Genomic DNA, 22,335 nt, shown 5'->3' on the forward strand with positions numbered 1-22,335 from the left:
GGTATTATGCATTTTTGTCTGTGATTGAATATGATTAAAGTCTTATAAATAAATCTTGTCATGATAATAAAAAAGGGATTACATTTTATGATTGTTTCACCAATGATTATGTTGTTTTGTGTCCCAGCATTTAACGTGAAACCCTTTGGAGGTCCATAGCTGTCAGACCCACTGAGCTGGTTGTGTCGTCATCAGAACCTGAATCCATGCCAGCTGTTTAACTCTAATTCAGACTCCTATGTGTTTATGGAGCCACCTGTAGCTTATGACGCTGTTCATTCCACGGCTGTGTTTATGTGTGTGTGTGAGTGTGCGTGGTGTTGCACATTGTGGTTTATCCATCAGCAAGTTTTACTGGCTGGGCATGCAGGTGGCCTCTCTGCCAGGTGGCCAGCACAAGATAGAGACGACACAACAGACGAGACTTGATCAGAAGAGAAAAGATGACAAATACACAGAATTGAATGAATTAATGATACCTGGATATTTATCAGACGGAGTAAGTGACTGCTGTTGGCTGAATAATCTTCTTGATTGATTTACGATTTTTCTTCTTTCTTACATCTGGTTATATATTATAGTCTGGTCATACTCTTCAATACTTTATTCACTCTGAACAGTGAATGACATTTCATGCTTTGACATAACGTGTAGTCAGTGACCATATCTTTCATATATCATCAGTTGTTTTCTCACACAAATACGGTTAAATGTCTGTTCAAAATAGAGCATTTGATTTAGACTACAGTTGGCTAGAATCTGCTACACACATATTATAAAAATAAAACATATATTGCCTTACTTCTTTTGGTTATAGTTGAATGTTTTAATGCCAAAAAGAAACAAATGGAAATGAGCAATATTAAAAAACAAATCAAAGCTACATAAAAAGACAGTAATAATGCATACTGCAATGCTGCTTTATAAGTGAGAGTGTTTGTTAGAAGAAAAATGTGGGTACTAAGGAAACAATGAAGTACAGTTTAATCAGTCAGATGTGGTCCATAAAGGGGGGTTTCCCTGTGTTTGGTTTGTTTATGGCAGGGCAGATGAGATCACTGCTGAGTGGGCAGGAGGTGACTGATGTTAGCCTCCAGGGACTGATCTTATCTGTGACTACTCACCTGGGCAGAAAGAGAGCAGTGAAGCAGAGTGACTCACACACAGCAGGTGTTGATCTTCATCATGAATACCTGGAAAACCCTGAGTGATAAAACTTACTTTTTAAGTGTAAGCGAAAGCACTTACATATCATGGACGGGGATTCACAAACTTTGCTGATCTGCTGCTGCTTTTGAATTCCTTGCTTTGTTTTCTTCTGAACAAACTTGCATGTAAAACACCAGCTTTCCTACATTCACAGAGGATACAATGTTGAGGAGTGTGTGTGTGTGTTCAGTGGACTGTTGCACCTCTTCCCCTGAAGTGACCTCAGGACACAAAGATCAGTGAGCAGTTTGGGCTTCCTGCCCTCCAATACCAAGCAAACAACAAGAGCTAAAACTCTTTTAAATACAATATTTGCAACTCCTGAGTGAAACGGAAATGTCTAAATATTAATACATAAATATTGATTATAAAGTAGTAATGAGTATGTTTTTGGGTCTACAAGCAGTACTGACTCTGTAAGTACCTCCTTTTACCTTAGATCCACTGATAGGGATCAGATTAAAGACATGTCTCTCCACAGTCTCCATCACACAGAGAGGAAGGTAATGACTGCCCAAGGGACGAGGATCATTCACTGCTGTCCTATTCACCTGTCTGCAGCGATGACAGGGGCTTCCTCCTCACCTGGGCACATGTTGACGACCTCAAGTTTCTTTAATTTTTTACGTAAACAGGACTGTATTTTAAATAGCCTGATCATTTTAAAGTTACAACGTTGAACGTTGTAAAGAATGAAAGAATGAAAGAAACGCAATAGATGCCATTGTAACCTCAGTGTGTGGTGGTTGTGTGTGCGCACATGCGCGTGGGCGTGTGCCTGAGTTAAACTTACAGGTACAACGTTCCCATATTGGTTAATGAATGACTGTGTAGTCACTTTATTACACATAATGCTGGTGATAAAGTCTCATATCTTATCATTTATTTCCTGCTACATTCAGATTGTGTGTGTGTGTCATCACCTTGCTGTGGTGGCGCTTTCAAACACAAGGGGGGAGGGTCATGTTTGCTGCCGCCCGCCTCCGGCTCTTTCTCTGCTCCCCCAACCTCCATCCGTCCGGTTGATAAAAGCATTGTAGTGGTCAGCGCTGTCAAGTTTGCCACAGAGAGACAAGAGACTACCTGAAATACGTTGCCTTCAAAATAAAAGTAAAAAAGTAATCACACCTAGCATTCATTTGGATCTTTTAATTATATTTAGTTTGCACTTACATTATCCATCGCTGCTGATAGCCTAAAAAAAGTTTACATTATCAAATAAGCGAATATAGCTGTTTTTCCTGGGCTCCAATAAACATTTAAAATGTATTAACTTTTAATATTTGTTTCTAATTTTACAAAAATGCACAAGAAAAAAAGGTAATAGGGATTGGATGGGAGAAAAACCACTTTATGTAGCACATCTCCAATGTTTGTATATAAAAAATATTGTTCAATAAGGATAGGAAAAAGATCTGTATCAGTAAAGTGCAGCATAAATATCGTTTTCATATCAGTCGGAGACGTCAGAACAAGACTGCTAAGCTTTTATTTTGAAAGTCTAACAGGGGCACATCGTTCCCGTGCTGTACAGCTTGAGTCTGACATCTCCACGTTGAGTGTACAGTCAGTGGTACCACGCACAGCGGACCACTATCCGTCCTGCTCCGGTAGGAAGACAGCAACGAGCCAGGACGCCTCAGGACGTGACTGACGTGCTAAATAAGAACCGCTACCGAGAAGATTTCCTCTGGGAAGATAGAAAACTGGATATAGAGGGAAAGGAAACCGTCAAATATTCATTTTATATGAGAGGTCGCGGTCTAAATCAGCCGTGCTACGACACCGCTTCAAGCTGGTGCTGAAGGAGTCGGTCAAGTGCGGTTAAGTTATTATTTGGTTGTTAGAGTTTGCAACTTTCTCAGGGTCAATTTAACTGCACTTTATTGGGCATTATCACGTGAGCATGTTTTTTACACGCTGGATGTGAATATGTTGGCAGTAAATGATTTACTAAAGTATTTCTGCGGTATGGACCCACTTTGCTGATAGTAGGCAAAGCTTGAGATTTTTGTTGAGTGCACTTTCAAGGTTACTAATTAGCCAGTGACTTTGATGTTTAGTAAACGAGACGTGCGCTCTGGTGGGTAAGTCCCGCTTCATATAACAGAGCACAGTGAGTGAGGAAAGGTGATACGGTCTGTGTTTAACCACTGGCTCAAATGTGAATGAGTGAACTCACGGGCATGTTAAGGATGGTCCGTTTGTGAATCTGGAGTGGAGCTCTTATCCGGCATGGATGTGCACAGTTGAAGACAGTTATAGCCTTCTTGTCAGTTTATAGTCTACCACAGTTTTTTTAAGTGCTATACCGACGAGCGAAACTGCAAGGGGAAGTCGTTTAAGTCATCCTCCGACAAGATTGGACCACGACAAACGCCGCCTGAGCTCCCTCGCGCCCGGACCATGGCTTCCTCCTCGCGGAGCAGCTGCCTCTGGTTGCTCTGGAGACGGACCGTCCTCGCGCTGTGCGTGTGTGCGCTTGGGGTGCATGCAGCGGAGGATGAGAGCACTTTCAACTCAGAGGTAAACGCAGCTTCTTTACTACATGACCGAACACAAAACTCAGGTGTTAGTTAGGATGTATCTATCCCAGCCTGTCAGAAATATTACAGCGCCATTCAGAGCACATTACACCCATACCCACACACTCTTATTTTCACGTGTGTCTTTCATTAGCAAGCTGTGTTGACAGGCAGGTGTACTAAAATCAAACTGTATCCTCAGCAATTATAGCCTTCGGAAGCAGACATACTTCAACTTCCTTATTGGACCTCCACTTCTTTCAGTAATTTGATAATTTGATGTTTTTTAGCAAAGAAGTTTTGTTCTTTTGGTCATCTCTGTTAGATTATTCTCAAACACTTTTATCTAAGACACTTGTGTATTCGTGTATATCTTGTAATGCTCATGAATGCTCTTTACTCCAGTCCAGTTTGTTTTGAGGCACAATTGAAGTGATAAATGCTGCTTTGAAACCTATTGTTTGACACAAAAAGAGAGACAGACAGAATGACCGCCTGGTCATTAGAGGAGTGCTTGTGTTAGCAAACTCAGTGACCAGGGGGTCTGATGGAGTAATAACAGAGCTGTTGCGTATATGTGCAGGTGTGTGTGTCTCACTGGGACAAGGGGAAGAAATGTTTACACAGTGTGGTGACGAGAAATTCCTCATCACTTGTTGCTGTGTGTGAAATAGTGACACTTAACTGCATGAACACTCATGTTGTCGAACATTTGGAACGCTATACAGGCATAAATGTAATTTTTAGGGGCATTAGTGTGAAATTACATCCTTAACTCTTTTGTTTGCATTGACAGCTAAATTGTGAAAAAGTAGAAGAGTGTCAGGACTGCGTTCTCTGCGGGTGAAAACCATTTTCAGCTTTTAATAAACAGCCATATGTGGAATATGGTCAGGATGCTTGTGTTATTCACATATTGAGCAGCTGTGACCAAAGCCTGCGATGTAAAGAGCTGTTTTGCGATTAGCACAGCTGTTGTCTTAGAGGAAATTGTAATAAGGTCTCGTCACCTTTATATTTCTATCTTTCAAGTTCAACATTTTAATTGTGTAGCAGCAAAAGAAAGTGTGTGCATTGAAAGCTAAATCTTAAAATCAGCAGAGCTCCTGAAATTATGACCAAGCGTGGAGGTGAGATTTAATTAACTGATACAGACTGCAATAAATGTTTCTTGAGGACTTAAGAAAGTCATGCTGTGCATTTGTTGATCTCCATGACCTTTCCACTGATCTTTAAAGCGAGACCCTGCCTTATTGAAGACACAAGTAGCCAAACTGTGGTGTTTAATAAATGCCTCTCTGGAGCCTGAGAAGAACTTTTTATGTGTGGACAGAAAACAGGCTGAAATGTCGGTGGTGAGGACGTGGAAAAGCACACATTTTATAGTCCAAAATAAAGGAGGAATTGATCAACATAATCATGTAAAATTACATAACTTGTACAAATGATACCTTGTTTGGTGTCTGTGTCTGTAGAACAAACCCAGACTATGTGGGATCGGACTGAAACTACATTATACACCTACTCAACAGTTCAAACCACATAGTCAAACACAATCTGATCCTCACTTTTCAGATGTAGTCCGGTGTGTGTTTGCAGTTGGTCTGAGACCTCGACTCCTACTCTGTCTGGACAAAAAGGATGAAGTGGGAGGGCGGAAGAGTGAGGTGAACAAAGAGGGATTAGACACGGGGAACTTTTTGATTAAAAAAGAGAAATTGTGACAGCAAAAGTCAGGAACAGCCTGCTGAGTAAAAGGAAGACTAAGGTGGAGAGAGAAAGTTGTTGGAGTCGGTAGCAGCAAGTCTCAGCTGTGCGGCATGTGATGGCTGAATGTGACAGCTGTTCTATAACTGGGACACACACACACACGCACACACTTACACACCTAAAAACATACACACACACACATTGTGCACAGGCATGCTGGGCCTGGGACTCCAAGGCATCTCAGAAACACAATGGCCCCTCTTGTCTGAGGAGAGAGAGCTGTGAGAGCAAACTTGTAAAAAGGAGAAAGTGGATGAGAGAGCAGAGAGAGAAACTTGATAAGACGGGCTGTACAGACAGTGTGCAGAAAGTATTCAACAGAAGCTACAGCAGAGCAAGGAGAGTGGTAATCACTGATTTATAGCAGTATATAACGAGAAAACTTCCTCAATCTGTATCCTCCTTGTATCCGTATAATCTGCAGCGTGCCGTCTCTTCGCATTCCTGCCACTTCCCCCGTGCTTCCCTGCGATTGGCTATCACCACGTCCACACAGACTCACATAGCTACAGTGATGGGACGAGGCAGGGGAATCCCATAAAATAGGATCTATTTTCAGCGCGTATTTGGCTGTTGATTTATTTTAGGCATGCAACGGATCACACAAGTTCAGATCGGATCACGGTTTTAAGTTACCAAGAGACAACTACAGCAATGCCTTTTCAGTAAAGCGAAGGCCTTTATACATATTATAAAGGTAGCTGAAGTTAGTATGCATGCAGATCGGTGTAGTGAAGAATTATTGTCTTGCATACAGAAAAGGATGCATGTCTTTTTGCCTCCCTAAATCCATCTGTACATCTTGAAATCTCCAAATTGAACAATTTAAATTCCGCCTGTGTCCTTTTCCTCGTCTCACGTCTCCATTTACTTATCCTTCCTCTTGGTCGGACTTTGGGGGGTAAGAGATGGCAGCAGACCAAGCTTTGGAATAAAAGCTCTGTTAGTATCTTGGCTGACATTGTGGTGTACACCCACACACACACACGCTTTCTCTCCCTCTCTCTCACAGACACACACACACTCCTGGCAGGTTTTACAGCTCCTTGTATATAGCTGGGTCGGGTTTTGGCAGGTAAGCTCAAGGACTCTTTGAAAGACCATTAAATAGACGAGGCCCAGCGTACACGCGCACACACACACACAGACGTGCACTCCCCTTTCCTCCCGTTGTCTCAGACTTGTTTTGTATTCAGGCCGGCTGATGAGGGAAGGTGAGCGTCCAGACTGAAGCACTTTACTGCGTTAGACGATGAGGTGAGGGATGGCAGGGGTTCACCTGCCTCCATACATCTTCCCAGCAGCACTGCAGCTCTGCCCTTGCACCCGACTACAGTGGGTTGTAAATATTAGCTGGAAGGGATGGAGAGAAAGTACAGCAGATGCCCAGTGGATATACACAAAGACAGCAACACAAAGACACAAACACCAACACACAAAGAAGGCATTTCCCTTTTTCTTCCACCACTGTCACTGTAGCAGTGACATCCACATGGAGATGCTGATCACAGAGGAAAGAGGAGGAAGTGGCTGGAATGTGAAAGTTGGAGATTACAGGACAATAGCTTTGGTTTTCCTTTAAATTACTGCTATCAGAATTCTGCTGGGAATTGCAGTGTTACTCCAGTGTTTCTCCAACAATATCTGCTGTGGTTGGGTGACCACAAGTGAGTGCATTACAGAAAGTGCTTCGTTTTTATCCTCAGGCAGCATGACATATGAACAGCATTAGATGACATGAAATAACAATCAATACTGCTCATTGCTAATCAGCTCTTCAAAGATTTTCTGTCTTTTTGGGACATGTTCTTGTCATTAAGGAATTTTTTCATCAATCCATCAAGTGGAATCTAACCTAATGAAGTTGAAATCTCATTAAGCTGACAAACTCTTCAGTTAGTGGCACTCCGAATATTGTATACTGAACATTGGGGACAAAGGTGAACATGTCGGGCATGTCGGGTGTAGCCAGCGGTTAGTGATTAACAACTTCCAGCCAAGACTTACTTTTCCGTGCGCTGCATTGTTTACAAGTCCAGTCAGCAACTTGAGAAGTGAATTTGTGGTTCATTAAATCCCCTGGAGGAGCGCCCGTTCATCTGTTTGTGGTGAGTCTCAGTTTCACTGTAAAAAGTAAGTTACACAGAGGCTGCACTCTGGCTTACTTCAGTGATATGAACCCGAAAGAGAAACCTTTTTTCTTGTGATTTAAGTTAATTAACTTAAATTACCTTTGCTGAATTTACAGCATCACGATGCAGACTAGTAAAAAGTAAAAATGAAGTTTTGTCAGGTCCATCCTCAAGAGGAGAAGAAAACTACTTTTCGTTTGTCGAATGGAGGTCTAATCGATCATTTCTGGTGCATTCAAGGAAGTCGGGAAATCTAAACACTGAACAGCTTTGGCAACACAGCGTCAAGGGAATTTGTCTCAAGTTGGATTTTTGATCTAGAACGGATTAATAAGAAGCTAAATCGTCATCAGATGACCACTTATGGGAATCGGGATGGCTTAACAGTGGATTACGCTTTGCCTGCGTTTGCTCTCCACATGGCGTATGCAGTTTTTCCTGCATACGCCGCAGCCTGCTGACACGTGATTGGTTAATCGAACTCCAAGCATACTCCAAACAGAAACCAAGACACTTGCCATGTCTAAAATCCACATCCCTGCTGACAGATTCTACATTTCTGTGTAGAATCTGTAAATAGAGATTAGGCTTTTGCTAAAACCCAAACGATTGTCTGAACGATGATTGTCGGATGATTGTCGAAAATCAGACTCCTGCTCTGTGCCGTGACTCTACTGCTGTTTAACGGAGCAGTCACTTTCACTTTAAAATAGTGGCATCTATTGTTCTACTAAGTATTGTTAACCCACCTCAATAGAAAAAAGCAAACAATGACTGGGTCAGAAGGCAAGTTATGTGATCTGTATGCCTGAACACTGTGAAACACCCGCAACACCAGCTACTGCAGCCTAAAACACAACTGTAGAAGGAGTTAATGCAGTTGAAAACAGTGGATGCTTTGGTGATTATTGGATAAAAACTACAGCTTATAAAATAAACCAGTGACAGATGTTTTATCAGCTTGAAAAATCAATAGTCAAGGTCTAAAAATGGAAATTCGCTTTTTTTCAACTCTGAAATCAAGGACCTGTTTCAGCAAGCCTGGGCGAAAAGTTTTCACTTTGATCTTCATTATTTGGCATGCATGAGCTGAATGCTTTAAAAGGCAGAGCAACTAAAGTGGTTAATTGTTAACCCAATATACTGATGATGTTACCGGGGTATTTTTTGTTATCGTGCAACAGTGCTGAAGATATTTGCGACTATAAGCCACCTGTTTCCCTCGCCCCGCCTGTAAGTTTGTGTGTGAAAGACACAGAAAGAGTCTTTAGATAGTGTTTCAGGAAGTGCATGTTTGTTTCACAGAGTGTGTATGTGTGTGTGTGTTATTGTGTGTCAGTGTGTTTGAAGCTTTCTTATCTAAAGGCAGAGGTGGGTCAGGGTCACGACCAGTTCAGCCCTCTTCCTGCTCCGACATACTCACACACACACTCTCAGAGCTGATGCAGCCCGTACATCTGCTTCCACTGAGAGAAAGCTGAGAGAAATGGTCATATTTTTCCATACAGCTATGCAACTAACAAAGACAATTAGTAGAGGTGTAAATAGAAGGCAATTAAGATAACGCCTCATTGATACCTGGAGGGGAAATTAGGTGTTACAGCAGCACAAGATGAAACAAGCCACGCTGAGTGGGTACAAAGAGGACAGAGCAAGCATAGCAATGAAAAATAATGAAAACTATCCATGAATAAGAATTAAATGATACCTTTATACAGAAATGAAAGGTAAACAGTACCAAAGAAAAAACTGTGCTAAGCGAAATGAAAAGCTGAATACATAATTGTGTGCTTTGTGTAGCAGCAGTGATGAGTGATGTGCAAGGTTGACTCCCAACATAGTGCAGCTCCTCGTGTTGATGAGAAAGATAGCAAAGCAGAGTGGTGTAATACATATAATATAATGTAAAGAGTATACATTAATAACTATAGGATAAGACAATATGCTGTAATAAATATTGGGTTTGGCAGCAATGGGCACTAATTATTGGCTGAAGGTCACTTTGATGGGATGAGCCATTAGATAAAGGAGCTCCCCAATTTGCCTTCATGATACAGCAGCTATCGCACACATTGCCTCCAGACTGTCTGACTCCAGTACACGGGCTACTGGGGGTGTCAGGATTGCGATTCTAAATTGAGAATTAATCAAAATAACCTTTTTATTCTAGGATCCCGCGACCCTTAAGAGCGACAGCCAGCTCTGTCCACTCTGGAGGGTGTCTGCTAGGGGCCTCAAGTCCAGTTTTTTGGAGAATTGGACCCCATTGTTCATGTATGTGTTCACCATCTCAACTTCCTCTCCCTGAATAGAAACAGTTGTTAAAAGGCTTACAGCTTCTACTCAAGTCAACCACCAGCTATTGGGTTTTCCAATTCTGAGCGTCAAGTGGTTATTGTTGCACCCCCTACAAAGCTCTTTATCAGACCTCTGTGCTCTGTCGTTTTTGCTGATGCCTCAAACTGCCAGAAGAATTCTTTGGGGTGCACCAGCTGCTCACCGCCGTCTTCGAGAAGCTGCCAAGTTGAGATACTGTGACCAACCAGTGAGGTCGTGCTTCATCCAGGATATGATGTCAGGATGCAGTTGCATTTCCAAGAGCTTCTCACCCAGCAGGCTGGGCTGGTGGTGTTGAAAGCTCCGGATAAGTCAAAGTAAATGACTCACGCTGTCCCTCTGCATCAGGCAGATGACCATCGTCACCCACTCCAATGCATACTGCAGAGGGCCAGGAAAGTCTGTTAACAGGGTCCTCAAGTGCTGCAGAACTAGTTATGTTATGTTACAGGTCTGTAGTAATTGAGAGCGCTATGACATCCTTTCGTCAACACTGGGACAATGCAGGAGGTTTTCCATCTTCTTGGTTCCTCCCATCAGGTTCATCTTAACAGACCAACCTTATTGTCCTGAGTGTTTAGAGCTCCTTACCACCTGGATGTGTGGTGGTAGCTGTTAGTAGGTGTTGTTGATGGAATGGGACGATCTTCAAAAAACGGATGTAGTCTGTAATACAGTCATAGAGATTCTCAATGGTCTCATGGTCCTCCGGGAACAGGTTCCAGTCTATGACATGGAAACAATCTTGACTCCACAGCGTCTCCAGACCAAACATTTACAGTCCTTGTTGTGGCCTTCTGTTGTTTCACAACAAGCTGTCAGTGGGCGCTGGCTGAACCAACGTCGATCGTCTGATTGGGCCTAATAGGGCAGGGGCAGAAGAGTTCTTTGTTCCTATCCAGTCTGCATACAGGAGATCAAAGACCTTCTTCTGGAGGAGGAGACATTATTGAAATCCCCACTGAGACTGCAGAGTCCAACACCCACTGTAAGAATGATGTCACACCAAATGGTCAGATGGTAAACAATGACATGTGAACGATCAATAAGTATAGATACAGTCCCTTCATAGTCAGTAATTAGATAATAAATGTACAACACGTATGGACTCAGACCTGCAAGATTTGAAGGTTGGAGCTCCTCAGGCCAAGTCCTCCAGAGCCTGAGGGCTCAAACACTTTCAGTTTCACCTTTGACCTCCTGATGACTTGTGGACAGACTATAAAGACATGAGGTCTCAGGTGCAACAAAGATTTTGCCTCACGGCGCTCTACCTCTGAGTGTCTGGTGGTTTGAATATGAATGTTTGGATCAGAAAAAAACTGCATTAAATTCATTCAGTTTAAAAAATATATCTTGATCACTGCAGTTTTATTCTTCAAGGGAAAGCAACCATAACCATTTTAGTCAAATAGATCATCTGCTTTTACAATGACCATATTTTAGTGCATTTTCTGGCGAATGAGCTTTCTGAGCGACCGACTGTCTTGCAGGAGTTTTTTTTTAACTGCTCTCAGAACAGCTAACTTGCTTTTATGACATAAAACCTTAACCTTCAGGGAAAGGGGGAGGAGGTGCTACTTCTAAGAGGCCATTCATTTAATGGCTGACAGTCATCATCTGGGGCAGCGATAAGCAGAACAAAGTGAAGTAAGGAATGTGTGGGAGAACTTTTTTAATTTACTTTCATTGCTCTGTGAGGACATTTGGTTTAAGCACACACACTGCAAATAAACCCTTTGTGGATGTGGGGAGGTTAGCAACCTCCACTAACAAATTGTCAGACTGTCCATGTATGTGATCAGAGCCCTGTTATACCGTATTTATTAGAGGTGTGTGTGTTTGAGAGAAGGACTGAAAGAGCTTAATTGGTGTTACTGCTTTTAAGGAGCGGGTAAGTAAATATAGATGCAGTGTTTTACTTTGTGAGAGATGCATGTAAACTCGAAGCGCTCCCACAGCTACATGCATGAGCACACACTCACAGTAGGACGCACACCCTTTTACATTCCCTGCACAACCAAGGGGAGTCGTGTCCATGTGTGTACGTATCTTGTATCTCAGACTTCCCAATACATAAGTGCATATGTGTGTGTTTGAGTGTGAGCCTGTGTGTGTGTGTGTGTGTGTGTGATATTCGGTTTCCACATAACAGGTGGGATAGACTGTGCGTCATCTGTGATTGGGTCAAGTATCATGTTTTCTCCCCCAAGTCTGTCGTCAGCCCCCACCCCCAGCCCTCCCAGTTACACACTCATGAGGACAGTCAGATACAGGCAGCCTCACAGTGCACCAATGTCCTCCCTGCTCTCTGCCTTCAAGTTTACTGGACATTAAAAGCAACCTGAGGACAGGAGACAAACTGATGTTGCATATCACTTACCAATTGTCCCTGAAAGAACAAACAAGGCTTTCTAACAACACATTGTTATTTGACTTGAGCAAATATGAGTAATTTTACCACAAAGACAACTCAAATCTCTGAAACGTAAGCTTTCCCGTCTCTCGTTATTCAGTTCATTTCTGAGCTGCAAACAGCACAAATTGCCCATATGCTCATAAAACAGCCAATGCAGTTTCCATAATTTCTATTTTCCTGGTTCCTTTTGAGATTTTATCGTGTCTGTGTCGAGGAAGCTGTCGAGGATTAAAAGCTTATAGAGATTATATTCTGTTCTAGGATAAATCTTTATTATGTCTCTGCTGTCAGATTCAGATTTATAAACCTAACAAGCTCTGATTCCAGTGAGTCAGCGTCGTCATAGTTCTTTATTTGTAACAGTTTCCCTTGTGTTTGCCTCCTGTGTGTCTCCAGTCCTGGCTGAGGATGTACGGCTACCTGCCACAGGCCAACAGACAGATGTCGACCATGAGATCAGCTCAGATCCTGTCCAATGCCGTCAGCGACATGCAGCGCTTCTATGGCCTGGAGGTCACCGGACAGATGGACCCTCAAACCATCAGGTCAGCAGGGCCAAACTAGGATGTTTTTGTACACTTAGTCGTACACACCCCAAATCACTGTCCTGAAACATATTGTGATCGTCAAACTAACTAACATAAATTGTGCTTTTTAAGTTTTGCAAGCCCTTGTTTTTTACATGAGCATTGGACTTTAAACTAGGACAGGATTTGTTGGTAACAGTCGTTGAGCAAGGCACACTTTATCCTCAGTAGCCTGGCAGCACGAGGCAGCTCACACTACCCTTTGAATTAAACAACAAAACAAAAAGTGCACTGACATCAAGACGAGAAAGTTTCCTCCCCTTCATCTCTTCTCCTGGGTGCTTCTTCCTTTCAACACACATATCTCTTGTTGTTCCTGACGTCTTTCAACTCCTCCAGTGCCATGAAGAGACCCCGCTGCGGTGTGCCTGACAAGTTCGGAGGGCAGATCAAAACCAACGTGAGGCGGAAACGCTATGCACTCACCGGACATAAATGGAACAAAAGCCACCTCACTTACAGGTTTGTCAAGAAAATATAACTTGTACAAATGTACTTTATTGATGTTCTGTTCTGTCAACTTTTGTTGCTTGTAAATCCACAAGTTGATTTTACTTGAAACTCACATGGTGCACAAGCCTTCTTTGATATATTTTCTTCCTCTTTCCTTGTTTGATCCCACAGTATCCAAAACTACACTCCCAAGATCGGAGAGTATAACTCATATGAAGCCATCCGCCGGGCGTTTAAAGTCTGGGAGGGGGTGACCCCTTTGACCTTTGACGAAATCCCCTACCAGGAGATCAAATATGGACGCCGCAAGGAGCCCGACATCATGATCTTCTTTGCCTCAGGTTTTCATGGAGACAGCTCTCCTTTCGATGGGGAGGGGGGCTTCCTGGCTCATGCTTACTTCCCTGGACCTGGAATGGGCGGGGACACACACTTTGACTCTGATGAGCCCTGGACCATCGGAAACCAGAACGTACAAGGTAAATGCTTACTGGTTGTTGTACTTAGCGACAATCACATGTTAAGATAATTATAACGTTAAAATAACAATTTGAAAAGAAAACCCTATTTCAAGATTTTTAATTCACACGATGACCTTTTAGGAGAGGTATTTTAAAGGAAAGGCATAATTGTTTGTCTTCAGGTGGTGGAGGTTAAGCTGAAAAAGTGGGTGTGTAGCATGTCTGTGTTTATGCTTGTGCAGCCTCGCTGTTTTAAGAAGCTTTTAGGTGCTCAGCTGATGTGCAGTCTGCAGCACTAAAGTCATGGCATGTTGTATAGGCTGTAAAGGATCCATATAATAGATTACAAACAGCTGTCCACATCACTTTCCTCTCAACCTAACGGGAGCTGGCTTGGCTCAGTTAGCTACATCATCTCTCATTTGTCAGGCTCTGCGACTCCATTTACCTCTGTGAGAGTTCAAAGCCGACACTTTGCGACATCACAAAGTCTTTGCCCCAAGAGCAGCTCTGTGCAGTTCTCAAATTTACCCCCAATTATGTTACTTACTGACATACTCTAATCCGTGAACTCTATGATCCGTGCACCCTGGTCTGTGTCACGACTTCAACATAACCTCAATCCTTCATGTTTGGCCTTTACTCTTTCCTTATGATGAACCCTAAACCCAATTACAACAGCAACACTAAACTATTCATATGTCGAAATGAGGATTAAGAAAAGAAGTTAATTTATAGGAATGAATCAGAGAGTTCCTCGTCTTGCTGTGCACCCATTAACCCTGCTGACTAGAGAGAGATATTTTCCAACAATAGGCTTTCCTGCCCTGTTATCTACACACACAGCAGACAGCTCAACTCTGTCTGTGTGCATGTACGACCACATGTGTGTGCGTGTCTGTATCTGTGTGATCAGCTGTGTGTGGGACGTGTCGCAGGACAGATCACAGGGATGCCACAGTAAGTGGGAGCGTGTTCCAGTCGGGCAGATCTGCAGACTGGTCCCTTTGTTGGCCCACTCTACTTAAACAGCTTAAAAGCACAAACAAATTACAATCTTTGTCTGACTTTGGTTGGACACATGTCCAATTAGCCGAACTTTTCACAGATGTGGTGCTCGTTTAACTCTGGTATTTTTACAGCCTTCTCATTGCACTGTTGCCGAAATGCCGTCCATGACCATGGAGAAGTTTGTAAGAAGTTCATACATATTGATCCTTTAATTGGCTCCTGGAATGATTTACAACAGATTTAAGAGTAACCTTTTTTTTCTTTTTAACAGCTTCAGAGCTATCAACAACAAAATTACTTAATTGGGTTCATCTTTTAGGTCAGTCATTAAGCAAAAATGCCAAACGTTGTCTGCTTCTGCTCCTCAAATAGATTAGATTTGCTTGCCTGTAAATCAGGATGTTATTCGCAGTTCAGGGAGATTTGGAGAACCAAAACAGTCAGGAACTTCTCTTAGAGCTCTGCTTCATTTTGTTTCAGTATCAACATACATCCAAAAGGGGCACAATGACAACACAGAGGAAACACTCAAAAAGGGGGTCCCCAGCCTACTGACAAAGATGTTTGGCTGGTGTTAAACAAAATGGAAAAGAAAAACCATTACATCCACCCTCATCCCAAACAACAGCTTGGTACATTCAAGATTGCCAACACCTGGTGGAGCATGGGGCATTCATGTGCGCGTGTTCATGAGAGAACGACCCTCAACCAGGAAGTTGACCTTGGAAAGAACAATGATTAGAAACCAAAGCAACAAGAAACAAGAAAACAAATAATAACATACTAAATCAAACATATGTATAAATCAACCTGATAAACCTGATAAACACAAATCAAATAACCACAGCCAAATATTCAACTAAAAGATAAATAAAGGAGTTTTTTTTTTCACCTGATTGTTGAGGGAGTAAGTGACCTTAATTAATTGTAATATTATGTATATGCTGGTGCAAACAAAACTAAGGGAGATTGTATCTTAATCTCTTTGGGACGGCTGTGGCTAAGTATTATATAATGTATAACATATAATGTAAAAAAGCAATTCTTTGTGTCATTTAAAAATGCAGTCATCAAGTTTGTACGGCTGTGGCTCAGTGGTGGAGTTGGTCGTCTCTCAAACGGAAGGTCGGGGGTTCGATTCCTGACTGCTACAGTCACATGTCGAAGTGTCCTTGGGCAAGACACTGAACCCCAAATTGCTCCTGGTGGCATAGCTATCGGGTATGAATGGGCATAGATCTGCTGGTCTACCAGAGAGGGTAGGCGGAGCTAAGCGGCTGCCTTTCCGGTCTCTGCGTGTGTTGCGAGTAAACAGTCATCTACTGTGGCTGAACTACAGATACAACTTCAAAAATAAGTGAAAATCCTAAGAAAAAGAAAAAATGTTGACGCTCAGATGAAAGCAAATGAAGGAAAGCGAGGAAAATCAAGAGTTAGAACCATGACAGAGGGAGCCAGCCGTAGACTTCTGGTTAAATTGGGAAGAGTGCTCTTGTTATTACCAATTATCGGCAGTGGGAGGCGCTCAAGGGGACAAAACTTTAGAAAAGATAAAAGAAAACTTTCGAAAAAAGAAAACTTTGTTTGAGATTGTATCTTTAACATCTGCTCTGCTGAAGTGTCTTAAAGCAAGAAACAGAATCAGCCCTGACCTCTGACCTCTTCTTAAAAGGGGTAAAAAAACAGACTTAAGCTTCAGGATCAATAATTACCCATAAATAATGTAGAGGCAGTTGACAGTAAAAGCACACATCCACATCATCCAGTCTTTGCAGCTCGTTCCCTTTCCTTGACCTGAGTTTGTCAGTGATACCTACTCCACTTGGCTAAACATGTTTGGTGTAAACCTTGTGACGCTCAGTGTGATTAATCAGCTCAGATGCTCCAACAAAAACAGCTTTTACACTTTATCTACTTTATCTAAACAACTTGCTGACATGCAAAACCAAACACACCTTAGTAAGATGAAACGTCGTACGCCAGGAGCTGTAAAAGGTCACAAGCTTTTGTGGTAGTTGTGGTCTGATGTGAGGAAGAACAAACTTGGAGAGTGCATGTTGGTTGTCAGGGCGATGCTTAGTGAGTGCTTTCCATCCCGGGGCTCCCCCTCCCTGCTGATAAATGAGGTTTGAAACATGGTAAACAAGAGAACAAAGATTAGAAGAGGTGAAATAGGACTTGACTGACAAAATGTGTGTTTTTGTGTGTGTGTGTTTGTGTGTGTGTGTGTGTGTGTGTGTGTGTGTGTGTAGAGGCTGAACTTCTAACTTCACTCAGACTTTTGAAGTTGTACTCCTGCTTTTCTCTGTCGGCCTGAATGGTTGTCACAGTTACCTCACAAAGGGCCTCTTTATCCGCTCTCTCTCTCCTTTTCATCCTCAAATATCTCTAACACACCAGTCTTACCCTCTGCTGTTTTCTCTCCTTGAGTGTTAGCAGCAGCTTCGTACGCCATGAGGACATTCATGTGACTCTGAAATTATCGACGGTACGGGAGAGGAACTGCGTGTCTGTGTGTGTGTGTGTGTGTGTGTGTGTGTTTTAAGGAATGGAAATGATGAAATGCACAAGGACAGGCATCCCGAGTATCTCCCTCTTTCACTTGCATTCACAGCAGTGACATCACCAAGTCCCAGTCCCCCCACAGCATGATGTTACTGGCAAATATTTGACCAATCAGCATGGGCCATCGGTCCTGACAAAATGACCAGCAAGTTCAGAGTTCACAGAGGGCAGAGGCAGGAAACAAAGAGGTATTGACCGAGGGGAAGAACTCAGATTTATGCTGGCTTTACTTCAGAGACCAACATGTTGGCCAATTCTAATCTAGGAGGAAGTTGATGCAGAGGTCAGTGTGTCACAGCTGTGGCCTGACAGGGTGTAATTATTGCGGTAGCGGAGGACAGAAGCAGCCGTTGATTAGCTAGAAATGTTCGAAATGTTGCTGATTCATATCAACAGTCATTAGCGGTTATCTGTCAAATCTGTGGACATTTTCATTAATATTACAACAGGCAAAAATGAACACTGACCCCATGGATTCATTATGACTGTGCTCTCTGTGGCTCGAGGCTTATGCACTCATTGTGTGTTTTTCACAAGAAACACTTATGTATAAATGCTGAGGGACATTTATCCTCATCCGGTACAAACTCCAATTCTTTTCTAGACTGAAAAAAAGTGCATACCCATCCCTAAATTGCTTCTTTTCTTCATCTTATCCATCCAGGTAATGACCTCTTCCTGGTGGCAGTCCACGAGCTGGGCCACGCCCTCGGTTTAGAGCACTCCAACAACCCGCTGGCCATCATGGCTCCTTTTTACCAATGGATGGAGACCGACAACTTCCAGCTGCCCGAGGATGACCGGCGGGGCATACAACAGATCTATGGTAGGATGTTGGTCTACCAATGTGTGACTAGGGTTTGGGAATCGTATTGTAACTCACGATACGATACACGATACGTGGCCCACGATAACGATAATATCACGATACAGCGATTCTGTAATAATTGATATATTGCAAGACAATCATGTAATGATACATCCTGATATCTGATTAACTGGAGAACACAAAATGCCCCAAAAAAGGTGAAACACAGAATTAATGTATTATTCACTGCAACTGGGTGTCAGTTTCACAGATTTTTACACAAATTGAGATAAACAATGATGGAGTGACTCAAATTGGCAGGGAGATCTGTTTAGAGCGCTGAATTTTAAATAATAAAAAACAATAATATTTGAAATTGGCGCCATAGCTGTGGAGAAAGTTGTACAAACAGCTCGTGGTTTCACCCATTCTACATTCCTACAACACCCAGCATGCATTGCACCCTCCCTCTGAAAGGAACGGAGTGAAATACTACTGTTTCACTGCAGGCGATGGCTCAGAGCGAAACAGAATCCGAAATACGACGAGAATATACCGCTTGATCCTCTAAAAAATCTTCAGGTCTGCAGTCTACATTTCAAACCTGACGATTTAGAACGAGACATGACATCGGAGGCGGGCGTCCTAGATTGAGGAAGTGTAGTTTAGCGAGCTCCCTGGCCTCCGCCAGATGACGCGTTTTACGTAGTCTGGTGTAGGTTTTCCAGGGCCCGTTGGAGAAGCGGATAGCGTCCTCCAAAGGAACAGAGCCAAATTGCATTTTGTTCCTAATGGCATTAGCTTCTCATAATAGCATGATAGGACTGAGGTTGAAAATCAGCGAACTGGCCCTTTAACTCTGATACTAACCACAGCTTTAGTTTATATCCATTTAAACTCATAGTTCTTATGTAACATTCTTTAATTATTTATTTGAAGTGGTCCATTTTAAGCGTGACTCTTTGGTGTGGTCCGCTGTCCGATATCTCGTCCTTATGCATAATATGATCAAATAGGTTTAACTCGTGCTCTTTATTTCTCTCTGAAGGTCAACCAGACAGCGGCCCCACCCAGGCCCTGCCCACCGTGACACCCCGTCGCCCAGAGCCCAGACCACCTCAATCACCTCCTCGGCATCCTGACCGTCCTAGGACCACGGACAGACCGGATCACTATGGACCCAATATCTGTGAGGGGAACTTTGACACTGTGGCCATGCTCCGAGGAGAGATGTTTGTTTTCAAGGTAAATAATTTGGGAATCGGGAAGTTGGAGTATTTTTTCTACACAATGGTTTATTATACGTCCATGCTTGGATATTCAGTCAGCCTCCGGCAGAGGAGCTGTCCTGACAACTTAACTGTGCCTACGAGTCAGTAATTCTTTTCTGTAGAATCAGTTTAAGACAAATGGCGTGTGCACGGCTAACAAGGGGTCTGTTTTCAATCAGTCCTTGTGGATTGTAAACCACCAGGGCCGGTGTTTTTTATGACCTGGAGCACTGTAAAAGGGCAGGGTGTGGTCAGGTGTTTTCCTTAAAGAGCCTCTGGTCCCACACAAAACATTCATGAGGGCTGGAGCAGCAGTGAGCGATTAGCTGGGACTTTACCTTTAAGAGATAGAGAGCTGTGCCAGTGCTGCTCATTTAGCTGTTGGCTGCTGCTGCTGTCTGCTGGGCTTTATTATTGATATGCTATTTAATGTCTTTTGATATTATGCAACCCAGCCCTGTGGTCATTTGTTATTGTATATCTGCTAAGTGTTCTGCCTGCTGTGGAGGTAATGGTTGCAAGCAGTCTTTGCTGTCATTCTTAAAAGATGAGACATTTCAACTGCAAAGAGGACTCCACCTGTGTACTTTCTCCTCTTCAGGATTATGTCAATGACACTCTATACATAGTGCAGCCGTACAGAGATAAGTAATGATGTGTTTCATAGGGAGAGGTCAGAGGAGGTGTCCAGTGTTGGCAGCATTTAACACCGAAGAGGTTTGCAGATTGCAGATAGAGAACACCCAGGCATGGATGTGATATACAACAGCAGCAAATTATCGTCCACATCCAATCCAGTAAACCTTTAGACACGATGCCTGTGTCAAGGGTGGAGAATATAACCACTTTAAGCTGAAAAAATGATGTGTTTCTGCATAGGGCTTTATGACATGGCCCTGTCCCTCCAAACAGCCAAAGAGCTGTCTACTTATCTCCTCTCTCTGACTGTGAGTGTCTCTGACACTGACCAGCAGTTATCAGAGCTGGCGTACAACTGCCTGGACATGTGCTACACATGGTCAAACAGTTAAATCTGTGCTCTTGGGTTTCATCTCAGCCAGCGATGTCTATGTCCTTGGGTTTCATCCACAGTCATGAAGCTGGTCTGGATAGCATGAATCATTGTCCACAATTAGCCTTATCCTTAACCAACAAGTGGTTCTAAAACTAATGAAGGACAAATACATGTAGCTGTGGAACAAAAGCAGTTAATTATTGTGAATATAACTGGTAGGAACATACCAAGCGTAAATAGTAAAGGTAATTATTTTTGGCTTAATCAAAGAGGTGTAACTTTATTATTCGGTATTATTAGGTATTCCTAATTTATCTTTAAGCTTTGCCAGCGTTTTGACTCAATGGTTGTCTTTTGGTCAGTTGGTCCAACAACTTACGATGAAGTACATCAACAACTATTTCAGTCAGGAGAGACTTCATTATGAGTGAACAATTATTTATTTACAAGTTTGAAAAGATGAGAAATGTGCAAAGTCTTTGGCATTGTGAAGTCTTCATGTGCTTGAAGGCCCGAGGGTAGAAAGGCCGAGAGCAGGATAGGATACCCCCGATGGAGTTGAGCTACTGGTGGTGGTGGTGGTGAAGAAAGGATGCAGGATGAGCTGAGGAACTGCACTTGGACATTGATGAGATGAATTGGAGGTGAACGGGGTGTACGCGGGTCACAATGATCAAAATGAAACGACAAACTGTCTGCGAAAGAGAGGAGAACAAAATGTGACAGCAGCCGGATGATTGGTCGATAGACGTCGAGGCTGACTCTGGTTGGTTTAGTACTTAAAATGTCAAATGCCCATAATCAGCTGATCACCAGACAGGAAGGACAGAGAGAGAGAGAGAGATAGCGAACGTGACATGAATGAATGTTGACTTAATGAATGAATAAGTATGAAACAGTTGTCCTGCTTGAACTTATGCTGAGCTACATTGCCATAAACCTTTCCACAAAACATCAATGGTCCCCTCAGGATGAATCCTAATAACTCAACCCCACCACACCCCCGAGTTTCCCTGGATTAGTTGCTGCAGCTTTACGTTTCTCGCATCAACACTGACGAGGAACCAGGTTTTTTTTGTAGTTTATTGAAATATCCTAACAACTCTGATAGATTGCCACGAAATTTGGTTCAGACTTTCTTGACTCTTCAGGATAAAGACTTTTTATTCAGTGACCATTCAGTTTAGCATTTGTCTAATACCTGTGAATTCATGACTTTCCCATCAGCCTCAGCTGTACCTGCTGTACTTGTAAGCATGCTCTCAAGCTAATCTAATGTAGTAAATGTTTGAAAACATTATTCCAACTAAACATCAGCATTTATGCAATACACTGCTTTTCATATGTACAACCTCAAAGAGCTGCAAGTGTGTCTGCAGACTCACTTCTGTCTGTGTAGCAGCAGCAGAGTAATTTAAAGTTGAGCCTGCTGCAGCTTTGTTTCACTTGGTGATAGTCCCATAGACAGAGTGTGTGTTAGAAAGGATAAAGATTTAGTGACATCAGATATAATCGTCTCTAAATGTTACCAGCCTGCATCGACTGTTAATTATTTGTATGTTTTATTGTACTTTAGTGCTCGGTCCGGGATTACTTTCTGACTGTGCTGTTCATATTGGCCTAATGTTAATTTGGAAGTGTCGCCTCCACTGTTCAGAAATTGGAGTTATAAATAGTCGGACATTGTTCTTCCCTGCTATTAGTCTGCAGAGTCTAAATTACTTTATGTACTGCATGAGTAGGAGCAATCTGTAACACTTTAGTACCGCTCT

General features: G+C 42.7%; 1 protein-coding gene across 1 annotated transcript in view; it reads left to right on the top strand.

The window, feature by feature from the left end:
- Nucleotides 1-3,677: 3,677 nt before the first annotated feature.
- The window catches only part of LOC138612242 (matrix metalloproteinase-15-like), a 32,582-nt gene continuing 13,924 nt past the window's right edge, over nucleotides 3,678-22,335 (top strand). Inside the window, exons 1-6 of the mRNA XM_069685593.1 lie at nucleotides 3,678-3,735; nucleotides 12,789-12,937; nucleotides 13,319-13,441; nucleotides 13,604-13,911; nucleotides 18,134-18,295; nucleotides 19,326-19,522. Coding sequence (XP_069541694.1) covers nucleotides 12,801-12,937; nucleotides 13,319-13,441; nucleotides 13,604-13,911; nucleotides 18,134-18,295; nucleotides 19,326-19,522 — 927 coding nt within the window. The 5' untranslated portion in view covers nucleotides 3,678-3,735; nucleotides 12,789-12,800. The remainder of the gene's footprint in view (nucleotides 3,736-12,788; nucleotides 12,938-13,318; nucleotides 13,442-13,603; nucleotides 13,912-18,133; nucleotides 18,296-19,325; nucleotides 19,523-22,335) is intronic.

Source organism: Semicossyphus pulcher, unplaced genomic scaffold, assembly GCF_022749685.1.
Source record: "Semicossyphus pulcher isolate SPU_LCO1_2020_fin unplaced genomic scaffold, fSemPul1.0.p SCAF_1, whole genome shotgun sequence".
NCBI lineage: Eukaryota > Metazoa > Chordata > Actinopteri > Labriformes > Labridae > Semicossyphus > Semicossyphus pulcher.